Source organism: Lithobates pipiens, unplaced genomic scaffold, assembly GCF_037356315.1.
Source record: "Lithobates pipiens isolate NorthernLeopardFrog02 unplaced genomic scaffold, aLitPip1_a1.2 Scaffold_28, whole genome shotgun sequence".
Taxonomy (NCBI): Eukaryota; Metazoa; Chordata; class Amphibia; order Anura; family Ranidae; genus Lithobates; species Lithobates pipiens.
The window spans coordinates 225,763,250-225,781,520 of record NW_027507789.1 but is presented as its reverse complement, the minus strand read 5'-3'; the positions used below and the strand labels follow the sequence as shown (position 1 = coordinate 225,781,520).

General features: G+C 44.4%; 1 protein-coding gene across 4 annotated transcripts in view; it reads left to right on the top strand.

Annotated features, from left to right (window-relative positions):
* Window positions 1-18,271, top strand: part of LOC143936209 (ABC-type organic anion transporter ABCA8-like) — a 125,827-nt gene that overhangs the window by 54,192 nt on the left and 53,364 nt on the right. For all 4 annotated transcript variants that reach the window (XM_077460619.1, XM_077460617.1, XM_077460620.1 and 1 more), the window contains 8 exons: window positions 735-845; window positions 1,275-1,450; window positions 1,548-1,667; window positions 3,347-3,485; window positions 3,893-3,983; window positions 5,068-5,207; window positions 5,493-5,612; window positions 8,706-8,901. In XM_077460619.1, the coding sequence (XP_077316745.1) occupies window positions 735-845; window positions 1,275-1,450; window positions 1,548-1,667; window positions 3,347-3,485; window positions 3,893-3,983; window positions 5,068-5,207; window positions 5,493-5,612; window positions 8,706-8,901 (1,093 nt within the window). The remainder of the gene's footprint in view (window positions 1-734; window positions 846-1,274; window positions 1,451-1,547; window positions 1,668-3,346; window positions 3,486-3,892; window positions 3,984-5,067; window positions 5,208-5,492; window positions 5,613-8,705; window positions 8,902-18,271) is intronic.

The window sequence follows — 18,271 nt, the reverse complement described above, 5'->3', positions numbered from 1 at the left end:
GTTGTCATTCGTAAAATACATCATTTCGTTCTGTTATATTCGTTATGTTACATTAATACGTTTTCGGATAATTTGTTATTATTCGTAGAGTGTCGAATTCATTAGTTCGTATTCGGTGAAATTCGCTATTTATGTATGTATAGACATTCGTGATAATGATTTGTAGTTTGGAAAGTCGTTTTTGTTTATTGAATCTTTTAACACACACAATGACAACGTCTCTTCTCCTCGGCTCAAATACAATACAACCACCTTCTAACTCACTTCTCAGGAATGCACTTTGCCAGTAATCCATCCTCCGGCTCAAAATTAATTAGCTGATTGGACTATAAGATTTACTTTGAGCTGACCTTTTGTTTCATTAGATCTTTCAAGAATTACTGAATCATGTCAAAATTCATTCGTTATATTTCTTTCGTATTCGTTGTTGTTCGTTATTTTTTTATTCGGACATTTCGGATGCATCCGAATGTCTGAAAGATGCAAAATTTGTCTGGATTTCGATTCGTTACGAAACTAATTGCACAAGCCTAAAGGAGACCCAAAAAGTTCCAGAAAGTTGGGAAAGGATAAGTATACTTTCAAAAAAATAAAGGACAGTCATCCTTTTGCTGTAAAGAGACTCAATGTTGCATTCCACAATTTTTTTTGTTTCTGATGGAAGCATAATCCTATATTGTGTAGCCGGGCATTGATCACTGAAAGGTTTTACCCCCCCCCCCCCCCCCCCCCAGGACTGAATCTGGACATCTATGAGGGACAGATCACGGCGTTACTCGGTCACAGCGGAGCTGGAAAAACAACATTACTGAATATACTCAGCGGGATGTGCGGAGTCACTGGTGGTGAGTTTTTCTTCCTCTCGTTATATGCATTACCTGCCTATATAAAAATGGATAGGCATGGCCTCTACAGTCTGTGTCCAGGGCTGAATGTAAACCCTGCCGGGCACATTTTCTAGTGTAAATGTGGCCTAACATTAAAAAAAAGTTGACCCAAATCCAATACAGGTTCCATCTCTCTACTTATATTGAGCTTCAAAGAGCCCTCTGACAACATTGTGCTAATACCACATCTAGACACATCTGAGAAGTGGGCACCATACTGATGTTTAACAGAGCGAGCAACGGTGTCATTATCTTGCTGTGCATTGTGGGTACATGACTTCTAATCTTCTGATAGGACCATAACCAACCCCTACAATACAGATGGAGGCTCAAATATATACATTTTGGGTGGAGATGACCTTTAACCTCATTTCGTCCTCATTGTAGGTTCTGCCAACATCTATGGCCATCCTCTATCAGACCTCAGTCTTCGTCAGGAGATCCAGAGGAAGATCGGCTTTTGTCCGCAGATCGATATCAACTTTGAGCTTCTAACGGTGAAGGAGAACTTGGAGGTTTTTGCTCAGATTAAAGGAGTTCCTAGAAGTAAAGTGAAATCCGAGGTACAAAGCAATGCGGATGTGCAGATATACGTCAGTCAACAATAGACATTCTGAAATGGAAGATTTGAGTTTTTTGCTGATCAGATTTATTTTATAGGTAGAAAAGGTCCTCTGTGACCTGGACATAGAGAACATTCAAGACCTGAGAGCCAATAAACTGAGTGGAGGTCAGAGGAGGAAGCTGACCCTGGCGATTGCACTATTAGGAGACCCCGAGGTGATCTTTTCAAGTATTATTTGGCTTTCATTGCAAAAAAAAAAAAAAAACACTTTGTGAGAACCAGCTTAAAGTGGAAGTAAACTCCCCTATCGTTTTCAGCCAAGGAAGCTGCCATCTTTGCCTCTGTTTAATCTTCAACGGCTATGGTGCTGCACATGTGATCAGTTATGACACCAGCCATTGAATGGTTTGATAGTTTGGCTGAGAGCACAGCCAATGTGCAGTTAGCATTCCCAGCATGCCTTTTTTTTAACTGTTTAAATCCATGGGTTTACTTCCACTTTAAATAATGGAGCATTGAAGGCGCAGCCATTTTCTTAAAGTGGATTTAAACCTGTGAAATGAAAAATGAACAAAGCCCCGAGCGTGATGACTGTCTACTCTCACAATCCTCTGCTATCTGCGTGAGTCAGTTCTGACCGTCTATGCCACCTCCCCCTATGCTCTCTGCCACCCCGTGCTCTCTGCCACCCCCCCATGCTCTCTGACACCTCCCATGCTCTCCACCTCACCCCATCCCTCCCTTGCTTGCCCTCCCATGCTCTCTGCCATCCCCCCATACTCTCCACTTCCCCCCATGCTCTCCACCTCCCCCCTATCCCCATGCTCTCTGCCGCCCCCGTGCTCTCTGCCGCCCTCCCTGTGCTTTCCACCTCCCCACATGCTCTCCAATGCCCACCTGTGCTCTCCACCTCCCCCTATGCTCTATGCTGCCCCCCTGTACTCTCTTCTTCCTCCCTGTGTTCTCTGCCTCTCCCCTGTGCTCTCGCCCCACCCCATGTTCTCAAGGTTCTTCCCTGTGCTCTCCTGGTCCCACCTCACCCCTCCCCCACACCTCTGGTGGGTTCCCCCTCCCCCTCTCAGGGGATCTGTTAGGGAGGAGAGTGGGGAAGGGGCCGGTTAACATGTCATGGGCTGCTTAATGCAAAATTCCCGGGCCTATTTTTTGTCCCAGTCCGGGCCTGGCTGCAGATAAACAGGTAAAACTTAGGTAGGAGGATTTGTTTAATATTTGTGTATCACTTGAGGCCAGTCACCTCGCTGGGTATATGGAAGGATTTACAACCCCTTTAAATCTTATTTTTAAGGGCGTTTCCTGACCATTTTTATTAAAACAAAGCTCAAGTTCCACACACACTTTTTTTTAGCATTCCTTTTCCAACAAAGAAATACACAATCTGACTCCTGGCCAGAGATCTCCTTTTGTCTGGGGTGGAGCCCTGAGCCGTAGTCACATCTATAAGGACAGCCCTCCACACACCTAGGCTGCTGGTGGACCCAGGTTGGGAGCTTCATCCCTTCAAAGTCTCTGGGCTCCAGGACCAAAACCGAGTTTTACCAATCTCTGAAGAAACATAAAATCCAGTTTCCCTTGTATGACATAAGCAACCCGGAGTGCCTCAACCTGCCTGGATGAAAACCATGGGGTCCCATGGGGGACTTCTTTAGCACCATGGCACTACACTTTTTTTTTTATACATGGTAAATCTAACATCTTACAATTTAGGGATTCTCATTTCTCTAAAATTGTAGAGGACATGGATGAGTATTACATTATATATATATATGAAGTAAACATAATTTATGGTTTTGACTGAAGTTCTCTTTTAATCGATGTTATGCAACAGAAATCTTTACAAATATCTCTTCTATTTTTAAAACTGCCCTCCTTTTAGATTCTGTTGCTGGATGAACCAACGGCTGGCCTTGACCCGTTCTCCAGGCACCGTGTATGGTCTGTTCTCAAAGAGCGCAAAGTTGGCCACGTCACCTTATTCAGCACGCAGTTCATGGACGAAGCTGACATCCTTGCGGGTGCGGTGCTTTAAGGTTTTGGTGTCCACCTTTCTGGTGTAATTTAAACCCTTGGGGCCCTTGAGAAACATTTATTTTAAAAAATGTACTCAAGACTACTCATGTCCATTTTTTTAGCCCAATAAGTGGTCCCTGCCCAAATATTCTGAAGCCAATCAGCATGGTTGTATCTGCTGTAAAAGTTCACATGACCAAGCATTTTTCCTTTAAATGTGTGACCTTATCTATCATTTGGGCTATTTAGGGCTACAACAAAGGTTGGCTTTTCAAAGACCAATCTGTGTAACCAGATGCATCCAATTTGGTTTATCCCAACCCTCAAACTTGCTTGTCACGGCATACAAAATGTTTAAACTTGTTGGAAATTCTTATGCATGTCTGATCATTATCTTTTCATTTGGTTCCAGACCGTAAGGCTGTGCTCTCCAGTGGGAGGCTGAAATGCGTTGGGAGTTCTTTTTTCCTAAAGCGAAAATGGGGCATTGGCTATCACTTGAGGTGAGCATGGAGAACCAAACCTGCATGTAATGCTTGGAGACTTGCAGAAGATGTGGTTGGTGCACTAAGTTTAGGAGTCACCAAACAATTCCTCTAACATCTAGACTGTGGTGCAAACGCAAAGGGTCTCATACTTGAAATTTCAAGGAAGGGTTAAGGTTCACCAAACAACTCCTCTAATATCTAGACTTTGGCGCTTTCACAAAGGGCTTCATAACTAAACTACGTGGAAGGGTTAGGATTCACCAAACAACTCCTCTAACATTTAGGCTGAGATGCCAACACAAAAGGTCTCATAGCTGAACCTTCAAGGAAGAGTTAGGATTCACTAAACAACTCCTCTAACATCTACTGTGATGCCAATACAAAGGGCTTCCTACTGGAACCCACATGGAAGGGTTAGGATTCACTAAACAACCCCTCGAACATCTAGACTGTGGTGTTAACACAAAGGTCTCTCTACTGGAACCTTAAAGGAAGGGTTAGAATTCACCAAACAACTCCTCCACTATCTAGAGCCGCGATTCTCAACTAGGGTTCCTCCAGAGGTTGTAGGGGTTCCTTTAGCATTGGGCCATTTCTGCCTCTCAGATAAGTTTCCAACGACACAATTGATCTTTTTAGCTATCTGTAAGGAGGTAATTCTTCCCAATGACCAAAAGTGTAAGGACCATTCTTCCCACTCACCATCACATTAATGTATTATGAGTTATAGACTTCTAATTTTTAGCAGGGGTTCCTTGTGACTGGAGAACTATTTCAAGGGTTCCTCTGTGTTGAAAAGGTTGAGAGAGGCTGATCTAGACTGTGGTGCTAACGCAAAGAGCCTCATACCTGAACCATAAAGGAAGGGTTAGGATTCACAAAACGACTCCTCTTAATATCCAGATCCACTACATCCACTACTGTTGTGTCATTAAACCGTAATCTCTGGTATAGCAAGTGGCCCTTTTTAAGACTGACATTTCCAGCTTCAAAGGAATATAAGGTAGACCTATATGAATGATTCGTGTCCCTCAAATGTGTGGAGAGTGTTTTAATGATGAATTTTGACTGATAACTTTGTCTTTTTTGGGGTAACCAGGATGCAGGTGACCCCGTCATGTGACACAGAGGCCATCACATCCCTCATAAAGCAGCACATCTCCAGTGCCAAACTCAGCACACAGAATGTGGAGGATTTGACGTTCACCCTGCCATTCCTGAACATGGATGCCTTCCCTGGTACGGGGATCATGTCATGGTCGGGGGGGGCATAAAATGGAAGTATACATTTATTTGTAGTGGATTCATAAAATAACAGGGTAAGGAAGCAGAGAGTGCACGGACCAGGAGCATCAAGCTAATGGTGCCGCAAAGTTCCTGCCATATTTATATGATCCCCAAGTCAGAAAAGACAGCATGGAGATAAATGTAATTCATTGATTACACTAACCTCCTACTGTCCTTTCCACTTCTATATCCTGAAGTTCTCCTTTAACACTGAACTGTTTTTTTATTTTTTTGCAGCTCTGTTCTCTGACCTGGAGGGACATGTGGGCCGAGACATTGTAAGTTACGGAGTCTCTATTACTACGCTGGATGATGTGTTCCTGAAACTGGAAGGAGAGGCCGAGATCGAAAAAGGAGGTGGGTGACGTTTTTATGTTTTTATAATCTGGCAGTTCTAATGTCTGAAATTCTGAAAATTTTTACCAATTCTTAAATGCGGTGGCTGTCCCTACTTTACCAACTCGCAAAATACATGGCAAATTTGGGAACCAGGGCCTTAATAAGGATCAGCCTGACCCAAGATGGCTGTTAGCCCTTGTACACATGGTCGGACATTCCGACGGAAAATGTCTGATCGGACTGTGTTGTCGGATAATCCGACTGTGTGTGGCCTCCATCGGACTGTTTCCATCGGAATATCCGTCCAACAAAGTTTTATAGCTGGGCTGTAAAATTTTCTGACAACATGATTTGATCGGACTTTGTCCGATCGTTTGTAGAGAATTCCGATCGGACAAAGTGCCACGCATGCTCATATCAAATTCCTAGACCAAAGCTATTGACTACTAGCCTGAACGTAGTCCCGTCCAGGGGCGGACTGACCATTGGGCCACTCGGGCACTGCCCGAGGGCCCCATGCCACTAGGGGACCCCATCAGGGTTGCCAGCCTCAGTAAAACCAGGAACAGTATGTAAAAATTTGTGTTTTTTTTTACATCCATCTCTGAAATGTCCCTTAAAGACATCCTTTTGGTCTAAAAATCCCAAGATTATAGCTGCCCCACCTCTCCAGTACCTTCTCAGCCAATAGAAACATGTCTGTGTATACTGTGTGATTGTATACTGTGTGTGTGTGTTTGTGTATACTGTGTGGCCCCATAATCTCCTATTGCCCGGGGGGCCCCATGAGTTGTCAGTCCGCCCCTGGTCCCGTCGTAACGAAATAACGTCATCGCGTTCCGAACGATCGGATTTTCCGACAACTTTGTCCGACCGTGTGTATGCAACACCAGTTTCGGACAAAATCCGATGGATTTGGTTGTCGGAATGTCAGACCGTGTGTACAAGGGCTTAGAGCCACATTGGATGGCAGCATCCAATGGGATAGCTTCCCTAGTGACCAAGGAAACTATAGAGCGATCATGTTCCTCTTGACCTCCTCTTCGACTGCAGTGTCACTGCAGAAGAGTGCCACCTGCAGTGGAGAAATAGATAAAATAGATTGCATCTGCCTATGATTACCCCCTCACCCCCCTTAACAGGCGCTGTCCTTTGCATCAACATAAAGTGGAAACAACAATAACAATGGTGATAAAAGCACAATCAATATATGGGTAGGCAGAATACTAAACAACTCAAACAACTGCAGAGCAGAGCTGCCCGCGGTTAGACTGATTCCCTCTTGATTCCCCGTAGAGTCACTTGGTGAAGGCTCAACTGCAGACAGTGACTCGGGGGGACCTCAAATTACAAGGGACCAGGCATGTCTTCTATTGTCTCCTCACCTGAGCCCAAGGTTGAATCTTCGGATGAGTTGGTACAGTTTTGTGGTACTAGGTGGTGTGGATGAGCATTCCTGGTTCCCAACTCCAACATTGTCAGGCTCAGGACTGTGAGAGGCCAAAGACTAGGGACGAGCCCGATGTTCGAGTCAAACGTAAGTTCGACTCGAAAATCGGGTGTTCGCCTGTTCACCGAATAGCGAACTGTTTGGGGTGTTCGCGTAAAATTCAAAAGCTGCGGAACACCCTTTAAAAGTCTATGGGAGAAATCAAAAGTGCTAATTTTAAAGGCTTATATGCATGGTATTGTCATAAAAAGTGTTTGGGGACCCGGGTCCTGCCTCAGGGTACATGGGTCAATGCAAAAAAAGTTTTAAAAAATTCAGTTAATTTAATAATGCTTAAAGTGAAACAATAAAAGTGAAATATTCCTTTAAATTTCATACCTGGGGGGTGTCTATAGTATGCCTGTAAAGTGGCTCATGTTTCCCGTGTTTAGAACTGTCCCTGCACAAAATGAGCACTTTTGATTATTCATGTTCGTGTCCCATAGACTTTAACGGTGTTCACGTGTTGCGAACAGGCAAAACATTTTTTTAGATGTTCTGCTGAGAACCGAATCGGGTTGGGGGTTCAGCTCATCCATACCAAAGACTTAAGCACCACCTGTAGTAGAGAAGGTAGACTGCACTTGCCTACACAATTTATATGAAGTTACCAGATCACTGGATTTCTGGCAGGATGAACAGGATTTTGTTTGCACTTTTCTAAAAAAAACAAAAAAAAAAACACTTTCAATTTTATATTTAACAAACAAAAAAGAGCCAAGGAGTTCAGGTTTACATACTCTTTACAAGGAGTTCAGGTTTACATACTCTTTACAAGGAGTTCATGTTTACATACTCTTTACAAGGAGTTCGGGTTTACATACTTTTTACAAGGAGTTCTGGTTTACATACTCTTTACAAGGAGTTCGGGTTTACATTCTCTTTACAAGGAGTTCTGGTTTACATTCTCTTTACAAGGAGTTCTGGTTTACATACTCTTTACAAGGAGTTCGGGTTTACATACTCTTTACAAGGAGTTCGGGTTTACATACTCTTTACAAGGAGTTCGGGTTTACATTCTCTTTACAAGGAGTTCGGGTTTACATTCTCTTTACAAGGAGTTCTGGTTTACATTCTCTTTACAAGGAGTTCGGGTTTACATACTCTTTACAAGGAGTTCGGGTTTACATACTCATTACAAGGAGTTCGGGTTTACATACTCTTTACAAGGAGTTCGGGTTTACATTCTCTTTACAAGGAGTTCGGGTTTACATACTCATTACAAGGAGTTCGGGTTTACATACTCTTTACAAGGAGTTCGGGTTTACATTCTCTTTACAAGGAGTTCGGGTTTACATTCTCTTTACAAGGAGTTCGGGTTTACATTCTCTTTACAAGGAGTTCGGGTTTACATTCTCTTTACAAGGAGTTCGGGTTTACATTCTCTTTACAAGGAGTTCAGGTTTACATTCTCTTTACAAGGAGTTCGGGTTTACATTCTCTTTAACTACATTCCAATGCTAAGCTTGAGGTCAAAATTGCTACCAACGTGGTAATAAGGACTATATTATCATGGCGATTAATGACAATGAAATATGCCACAACAAGGTCTTTGCAATTAAAGTTTTGCTGTCTATGTACAGCACACCAAATTATTACTTTTTCTCATCTTGAATGATCAGATTATGGCGTTTTTGCCCAAGAGCAAAATGAAGAAGAGGATCACTTCTCCTCAGAGCCGGAGGATTCTATCCTTCTGATGTCGGACTCCGGTACGCCCACCATCAGTGGAATGGCATTGTGGAGGCAGCAGGTGTTGGCCGTGGCGAGGATCCGATACTTGAAGCTTATCCATGACATAAAAGGCTTTCGATCCATGTAGGTGTAATCGGTTTCTGGCGATCTCTGATATGGCGAGACCGGGGTATGGTATAGAGAGTTATTCCATGTGTAAAATTCTTTTTATTTTAAAATGTACACAGAAGACCTGGCTTGCAATCGGCATCCTAACTCATTTCTACGGTGCTCAGTGGGGCTGAGGTCAGGGCTCTGTGCAGGACACTCAGGTTCCCCCAAACCAAAATGGTCAAACCATGTCTTTATGGAGCTGGGGTTGTATACAGAAGACCTCGCTCACATTTGCCATTCCAACTAATCCCAAAGGTGTTCAGTAGGATTGGGGTCAGGGCTCTGTGGAGGCCACTCATGGTTCTCCACACCAAATTGGTCACACCATGTCTTTATGGAGCTGGTTTGTACACAGGGGCTCAGTCATGGTGGAACAGAAAAGGGTCTTCCTCAAATTTTTACCACAAGGTTGGAAGAGCCCTATCGTCTACAATGTCTTTGTATGATGAAGTATTACCTGGACCTGTCACTAGAGATACCTGAAATGCCATCATTTGGAGATGTGGCCCCCATATAGTGTACTTTTCTCCTAATGCCGCGTACACATGACCGGACTTTCCGGCAGACTAGGTCTGAAGGGATTAGTCCGTCTGAGAATCCGATCATGTGTGGGCTAGTCCGATTGTTATTCTAGAACTAGGACCTAGAAATAGAACCTGTTTCAAATCTATCCGACAGACTCAACTCTGACAGATTAAAATCTGGAAAACCGTTAGTCTGTGTGCTGGTCCGACGGACCAAATACGACGCAAGGGAAGCTATTGGCTATTTAACTTCCTTGTTTAGTCCTGTTTACGTCATCACGTTCAAAACTAACAGCCTTTCGGACGGACTTAGTCCGTTCATGTGTGGTCAAGTCCGTTGGTTCGGAAAGTCCGTCAGAACTCCGCCGAAAGTCCGTTGGGAGGACTGTCGGACCTAGTCTGTTCAGAAAGTCCAGTCGTGTATACGCGGCATAAGATATACAGTATACTACTTTTGGTTTATCTGATCGGTGGAGTTGGGAACATTGTGTCAGGTCACCTTGAGGCGAGGTGACAGATACACACCGTATGGATCAGGAGAGCATCACAAGGTTGTGGACCCTACGGCTGACTGCTGCGGACGGGAGACAGGTCCCACCCGGTGTTAGAGCGTAAGATTCCCTGGGGCGCGGAGTCTAAGAGCCAGCAGGTGTTCACCAGAGCCTCGAGTGGTGAGGATGGACTTGGCCGCAACTGGCTCCAGGTCGCGACCCCCAGGGTCCCCCAGCTCACACCCACAGTAAGCAACAGGAGGATAGGGATGGTGAGGGACAAAGCCAAGGTCGGGGCCACAAGCAAATTTTTGTAACAAAACACTGCGCTATTCTTACAGGAAAATAAATATGAATGTAAATCACACAAGAGAGCTGCTAACACATCACCGGGGTATCAAGTGTAAGGTAAACAATGTTATAAAAAAGTGTAACGCTTCTCACAACTTCCAATATCAAATATCCTTAATCGTACTTATAGGTGTAAAGTTACAGTGAAAAAAATCCCACTATAAAATAGTGCTCATAAAACATACATTTTTACATAGATTGCATATATAAGTGACTCAAAAAAAAGAAGGTTTTACCAAAAAAAGGAAAAAAGGGGAAAAAACAAAGTCTCAATAGAAAAACAGAGTCCTTAGTGTATGGTGTCTTTATATAGTCCACAAGTGTGTAGGGAATAAATTACACCTCCTTTCAAAAAGGTTTATGCATTAATCTTGTGAAGTTCCCGTCACCAGGCGAATTGAAGGCTTACCGGAGTTATTGGATCCTCACAAATTTACATTTGGGGGGATCATACAAGCTTTTGCAACTGTGTGCAGATTCACCCAGCAACCAGTTATCCGAAGGGACCTCAAATGTAGAAAATCACTTCATACGTTGAGAGATATTTTGACTCCAGCCAGATATATACCCATAGGCATGTTAAGATCATACGAAGAAAAAAACAGGGACCAAAAATAGCGTAATTCCGTTTTTATAGAAACAAATAAAATAAAAAGTACAAAACTCACATGTGTACAGTGGTTTAAGCGCTTAACAGGATAAAACACAATTGCAGCAGAGTCCCGACGCGTTTCGTCGTAGAAGACGTCATCTGGGGTACTACTCAGCTGCAACTTACTCACTTAAATACCAGGACCCCCAATTAGGCACAAATTCGTTCAGCCCGTATCATCGGAATTCATTTCCGGTATAAAATGGCCGCCAGCATGCGTTCCACACCTCATTATAAAACTATTCCTCTAAGCTAGGGTTAACTTTGTGGCAGCACGCAGGTAAAATCACCTGGTTGTATCCAGGATGGGAAATATGTGTGTCCTAGATTCAGGCTTTATGCAGACTTTTACAATTAGAGGGGAAGAGTTAATGAGCCCAGCTGTAGTAAGTGGGCTCATTAAGACCTCTACAAAAAACCCCAGCATGCATAGGGAGATGCTCCATCCTGGAACCAGTTTTGTGTTGTATAGACTGGGGAGTGTGTCACCTGTACTGTGCGGTGAGTTAACGCCTGTGTGGCAAAACCTTTACAACAAAGGCAGGGACTGGTACAGCACAAGGCTGTACCCAGTTGTTAGACAGGGAGTCTATGTGTGTAGTTAGAGGTCAAGCTGACCAGGATTTATTTTCTTGTTTTATTTTGTTTGGCTGTTATATGTATCACTGCATGGAGCATAAATAAACCGGATCTTTTGTTTTTTGAACCTACACCGCTGTCTGCTGTGCCTGACTTTGTGTTGTGAACCCATCCAGGGGGTCACACACACCCGCTGCCGAGCTAACCCCTCACAGTTGGTGGAGAATTTTGGCAGTTTTTTTTTTGTTAAGGCCAGCATGGAGGAGATACTGAGACAGCTGGCTCTAGCAAATGCAAACCAGCAGCAAGCAAATGAAAATCAGCAGCAAACAAATGCAGGTTTACAAAAGAGCCTTGCAGCTCAACAACAGAGCCTTGCAGCCCAGCAGCAGATAAATGCAACTTTGCAGCAGAGTTTGGAAAATCAGCAGAAGGCTCACCAGCAGAGTTTGGAAGCTCAGCAACAAGCCCAGCAGCGATCTGAAGCCCGCTTCATAGACCTGTTGCAGAAGCAAGAGCAGAATTTTCAACAGAAAATAGAGACATTAATACAGCAACGTCCGCAGACCAATGAAGCAAGTGGTTACAATAATACCGCATCCTTTGGTGTGAGCCGTTTACTGACAAAAGTGACTGGAGAGGATGATCCGGAGGTGTTTTTGACCACATTTGAAAGGACTGCTGAAAGGGAAAAGTGGCCTAAGGAGCAATGGGCTGGACTGGTGGCCCCTCTGTTAACTGGGGAATCGCAGAAAGCTTATTATGACCTAGAGCCTGACCAAGCAAAAGACTATGTGGTGCTAAAAGCAGAAATATTGGCACGGCTGGGTGTCACCCTGGCCGTCCGGGCTCAGCGTGTGCATAACTGGACTTTTCAGGTTGGAAAACCTCCCAGGTCTCAAATGTATGATCTCATTCACCTGAGCAGGAAGTGGCTGCAGCCAGAGACTTTGACTGCACCAAACATTGTGGAACGTGTTGTTATGGATCGTTTCCTGAGAGCTCTTCCTACTGCCATCCAAAAATGGGTAAGCCATGGAGACCCAGAAAATGCAGATAAACTTGTGGATCTGGTTGAGAGGTATTTGGCTACAGAGAACCTGACCACCTCTTCCAGGGACTCACGGACTTTCCCTCCTAAGACCAGATCATCCCCAGTGGCGGGTAAGATGACTCCAAGGGGTGAGGGTGGAGAGAGTGAGAGGGTGGGAGTTCTACCTAAGGTCTGGCGGGAGCAGCCCAGGAAGCCCATGCTGCAAGAGGCAGCGAAAAAGATTATTTGCTACCGCTGCCGGCAAGAGGGACATATTGCAGCCAATTGCCCAGTTGTGGATGAGCCTATGCAATGTGACTTTATAAGGGAGAGACGTCAGTCGCTGTTTGCGACAGTTGCATGCACTGCCATTCGGGGACCTGAGAAACATTTATGTAAAATGTGTATTAATGGTAGACATGTTGATGTGTTGCTAGATTCAGGTAGCCTGGTAACATTGATAAAAGCTGAATTAGTTACTACAGAGGTCTCTGGGAAGAACAGGGTGGCTGTTATTTGTGTGCATGGGGACACCCGAGAGTATCCTGTAACTTCAGTGTTTTTTGAGACCCCCAAAGGTAACCTCTCTCATCAGGTGGGGTTAGTGGCTCACTTACCACATGATGCTATTGTGGGAAGGGATTTTCCAAAATTCTGGGAACTCTGGGATTGTCCTGAGGCCCCCATTGGTGCCCCTATAAACCAGGAACATGACCAGAATTCCTCTGGGAGTGGTGAGGACTCTCCTGAATTTCCCTTGTCGGTATTGGCGGGGGAAACTCGAGAAACTGGGGAGGAGCCAACATCCTCAGATGAAAACATGCCGTCTGTGGAGTTTTCGGATCTTGAGGTTCACAGGGAAAATTTTGCCACAGAACAGTTAAAAGACCCCACCCTAATAAAGGCACGGGAAAATGTGGTGAAAATAGATGGCGAGTTAGTGAACCCAGATAAGACTTGCCCTTATCCTTACTTCACTATGGAAAGGGACCTGCTGTATCGAGTGGCTCAAAGGGAAGAAGAAACCATTGAGCAACTTGTAGTGCCTAAACCTTACAGGAAGTTGGTGTTAGAATTGGCTCATGGACACATTCTGGGAGGTCATCTGGGGACAGAGAAAACCAGAGAGAGGGTACTGCAGAGATTCTATTGGCCTGGGGTCATGAAGGAAACAGAAAATTATTGTTCCTCCTGCCCTGTGTGTCAGAAGTCGGCACCTATGCCACATTTCCGTAACCCGCTGGTACCTCTTCCTATCATTGAGGTCCCCTTTGAGAGGATCGCAATGGATTTGGTAGGTCCGATAATGAAGTCCACCAGGGGGCATCAGTACATTTTGGTTATATTGGACTATGCCACCCGTTATCCGGAAGCAATTCCTCTTCGAAATACCTCGGCCAAAACCATAGCCAAAGAGCTATCTCTGGTTTTTAGCCGCGTGGGTATTTGTAAGGAACTGCTTACGGACCAAGGTACACCCTTTATGTCCAGGGTTATGAAGGAACTATGCAAGTTGTACAAAGTGACACAATTGCGTACATCTGTGTATCACCCCCAAACAGATGGGTTGGTTGAAAGATTCAACAAAACCCTAAAACAAATGTTAAAGAAGGTGGTGGATAGAGATGGAAAGAATTGGGACTGCCTAAAACCCTATCTGATGTTTGCCATTAGGGAGGTACCCCAATCCTCTACGGGTTTCTCACCCTTCGAGACGCTCTATGGGAGACACCCAAGAGGGCTGCTGGATATCGCCAAGGAAACTTGGGAAAATGAGAGTTCTCCTCACAGGAGTGTGATTGAGCATGTCGCCCTGATGCAAGATAGAATTGCACAGGTAATGCCAATTGTAAAGGAACATTTAACCCAAGCGCAGTTAGCACAGCAGAGAGTGTACAACCGTGGGGCCAAGACACGTACTTTTTCCCCGGGGGATAGGGTCTTGGTGCTAGTCCCTACGGTTGAAAGCAAATTTCTGGCCAAATGGCAAGGTCCATATGAAGTAATTGAAAAAATGAGTGAGGTGAACTACAGGGTTAGACAGCCAGGAAGGCGAAAGCCGGAGCAGATCTATCACGTCAATCTGCTGAAAGCCTGGAGGGATAGGGAATCCCTAGTCGCAGAGACTTTGTCACAAGTACAGCCTGATTGCTTAGTTCCTGAGGTTGGAATAGCAGACACCTTATCGAAACCCCAACAACAGGAGGTTAAAGAGTTTGTACTTCGTAACAAAGAGATTTTCTCTGAGCTTCCGGGACAAACATCTGGCGTAGAGCATGACATTATCACCCCGCCAGGAGAAAGGGTAAAACTAAAACCTTATAGAATACCAGAGGCCCGACGGGAGGCAATACGTGGGGAGGTTCAAAGGATGCTGGAATTGGGTGTGATAGAGGAGTCCCAGAGTGACTGGTCCAGTCCTATCGTACTAGTGCCCAAACCTGATGGGAGCTGGCGGTTTTGTAACGATTTTAGACAATTAAATAAAGTTACAAAATTTGACACCTACCCCATGCCACGTATAGATGAGTTGATTGACCGGCTGGGAACAGCCCGATATATGACAACTCTTGATCTCACCAAAGGGTATTGGCAAATTCCCCTGGCCGATTCGGCCAAGGAGAAGACTGCGTTTGTAACCCCAGATGGGGCATTCCAATATAAGAGAATGCCGTTTGGGTTACAGAATGCACCGGCAACATTCCAGCGGAAAATGGATAAGATTCTGAGGCCCCATCAGAAATATGCTGCAGCTTACCTGGATGATGTGATTATCCATAGCACAGACTGGGTCTCACATTTGCCAAAAGTACAAGCAGTCCTAAACTCTATCCGGGAAGCTGGGTTTATGGCCAATCCAAAGAAGTGTACCATTGGACAGGAGGAGGCCAAATATCTTGGGTACACTATTGGGAGGGGGGTGATAAAACCCCAAGTCAATAAAGTCGAGGCCATACAGAGTTGGCCACGTCCCAACAGCAAGAAACAGGTACGAGCCTTTCTGGGAATCGCTGGCTATTATCGACGATTCATTCCCCATTTTGCTTCTCATGCTGTGCCCCTCACCAACCTGACAAAAGGGAAAGAGTCGGTCATGGTTAAATGGTCCCCAGAGGCTGAAGAAGCATTTCAGTCCTTAAAAACAGCCTTATGTAACCAGCCAGTGTTGTACTCACCAGACTTCTCTAAGGGCTTCGTGGTACAAACTGATGCATCAGACGTTGGGTTAGGAGCAGTGTTATCCCAGGTCTGGAACAGGGAAGAGCACCCAGTCATTTACCTCAGCAGGAAGTTGAAGTCCCATGAGGTAAATTACTCCACGATTGAGAAGGAATGTTTAGCAGTGAAGTGGGCTCTAGATTCCCTTCGGTACTATCTGCTAGGTAGGCACTTTGACCTGGTGACTGATCACGCTCCTTTAAAGTGGATGGCTCAAAACAAGGAGACCAATAGAAGGGTAAATAGGTGTTTCCTGGCCCTACAGGAATTTTACTTTACAGTTAAGCATCGCCCTGGTGTTAAAATGGGGAATGTGGATGCTTTGTCTCGGATACATGCGTGTCTGGCTGCTTGTGTTACAACCCCAAGGTTGAAACAAGAGGGGGGGGTATGTGGCAGCACGCAGGTAAAATCACCTGGTTGTATCCAGGATGGGAAATATGTGTGTCCTAGATTCAGGCTTTATGCAGACTTTTACAATTAGAGGGGAAGAGTTAATGAGCCCAGCTGTAGTAAGTGGGCTCATTAAGACCTCTACAAAAAACCCCAGCATGCTTAGGGAGATGCTCCATCCTGGAACCAGTTTTGTGTTGTATAGACTGGGGAGTGTGTCACCTGTACTGTGCGGTGAGTTAACGCCTGTGTGGCAAAACCTTTACAACAAAGGCAGGGACTGGTACAGCACAAGGCTGTACCCAGTTGTTAGACAGGGAGTCTATGTGTGTAGTTAGAGGTCAAGCTGACCAGGATTTATTTTCTTGTTTTATTTTGTTTGGCTGTTATATGTATCACTGCATGGAGCATAAATAAACCGGATCTTTTGTTTTTTGAACCTACACCGCTGTCTGCTGTGCCTGACTTTGTGTTGTGAACCCATCCAGGGGGTCACACACACCCGCTGCCGAGCTAACCCCTCACAACTTATATAGAATTAAATTATATATAAGTCCGAAATTTATGGCCATAGTGAACCTCTTATGAAAAGTGAAGGTATCGTATTAAAAGACAGCTAAACAGCTGCAAGGACTATAAGTCAGATCGTATCTTTCCCAGGAAAACGAACAAATGCTTCCGGGTTAGTATGTATTATAGCCAATCACAAAGAAAATAGCAATTGGCGCGAACGTGAATGCGTTCGTAATGGTCATTGGTCAACCAATCAGTAACCGGCCGTAAAGACGCTAACCTTCGTTGCCGGACGTGAGGTAGATACGAACGCCCCACATCCGGATTACGTGGCACGCAAACAAACATAGGGTGGAATGCGCCGCATATCTGGGCCGTCTCACACACAGAGGGAGTGAGGCGAACGTAATCACGTCACTTCCGAAATGTGTGGAGCGCAAATAAAAATATATATAAAAATCGGGCGGAACGCAGTGCCTAACAGGGTTACAATAACTTTATTACATTGTTACATTACGGCAATGAGATAAATCGCATGTTTAACGAAAATGTCATCTTCCCAAACTGGCATTCTACAAATATAAACTCAAAAACAACTCATCTATGTAGGCAGGCATTTATCCAATGTCAAAGATACCAAACATTAGATATTATTCTTATTTTTTAAAATGATCTATAAAAAATTGAGTATCTATAACTATTTAAGCTGAGAAGTAGTATTTTATATAAAGCTAGACTGTCATAGATATATTTTCTCTAACTTCATGCTACAAGACGTACATAGCAACACCCTAATGACGGCGCCATATGTCCATCTCTCATACGGCGGCATCTACAAATTTAGAAAAAAGGATGGATTGGATCATCTTTAAACAACTAAGGATGATGTAATCCCTATATGTCAAATGGCGAAAAAAGGCATGCAAATCCAGATATTTGTTTCAACACTTAGGTTCATAAGGCATACAATTCTGATGTACAAATTAGTATCAAAATAAAGCATTCAACCGGACATAAATGTCACTATCTCAACCCTCATTGATGAACGCATTAATATCCCACTCCACATTTAGTCCAAAGGGGGAGTAGGATTTGATAGTATATATCCAGTAAGTCTCCAATCTGGACACACCCCTGGTCATAGCTCCTCCCCTCCATGGTGGTGTGTATTTATCAATGACCAGAAATTGTGTTCCAGTGGGATCACTATTGTGGTGCTCTTTAAAGTGCCTCGCAACCGTATGTTTTGAATCTCTACTTTTTATAAGAGCTATATGTTCCCCTACCCCAGTGTTTCTCAAATCCAGTCCTCAGGCCCCCCCCCAACAGGTCATGTTTTCAGGATTTCCCTCAGATGAAACGGCTGTGGTAATTGCTAAGGCAGTGAAACTGATCAAATCACCTGTGAAAAATAATGGAAAACCTTAAAACATGACCTGTTGGGGGGGGCCTGAGGACTGGATTTGAGAAACACTGCCCTACCCTAATTGCAAAGGTTCTAGTTGTTCTAACTATATACTGTTTCCCACGTGGGCACGTAATTAAGTACACTACGTACCTAGTGTTACAAGTACAGAATGGTTTG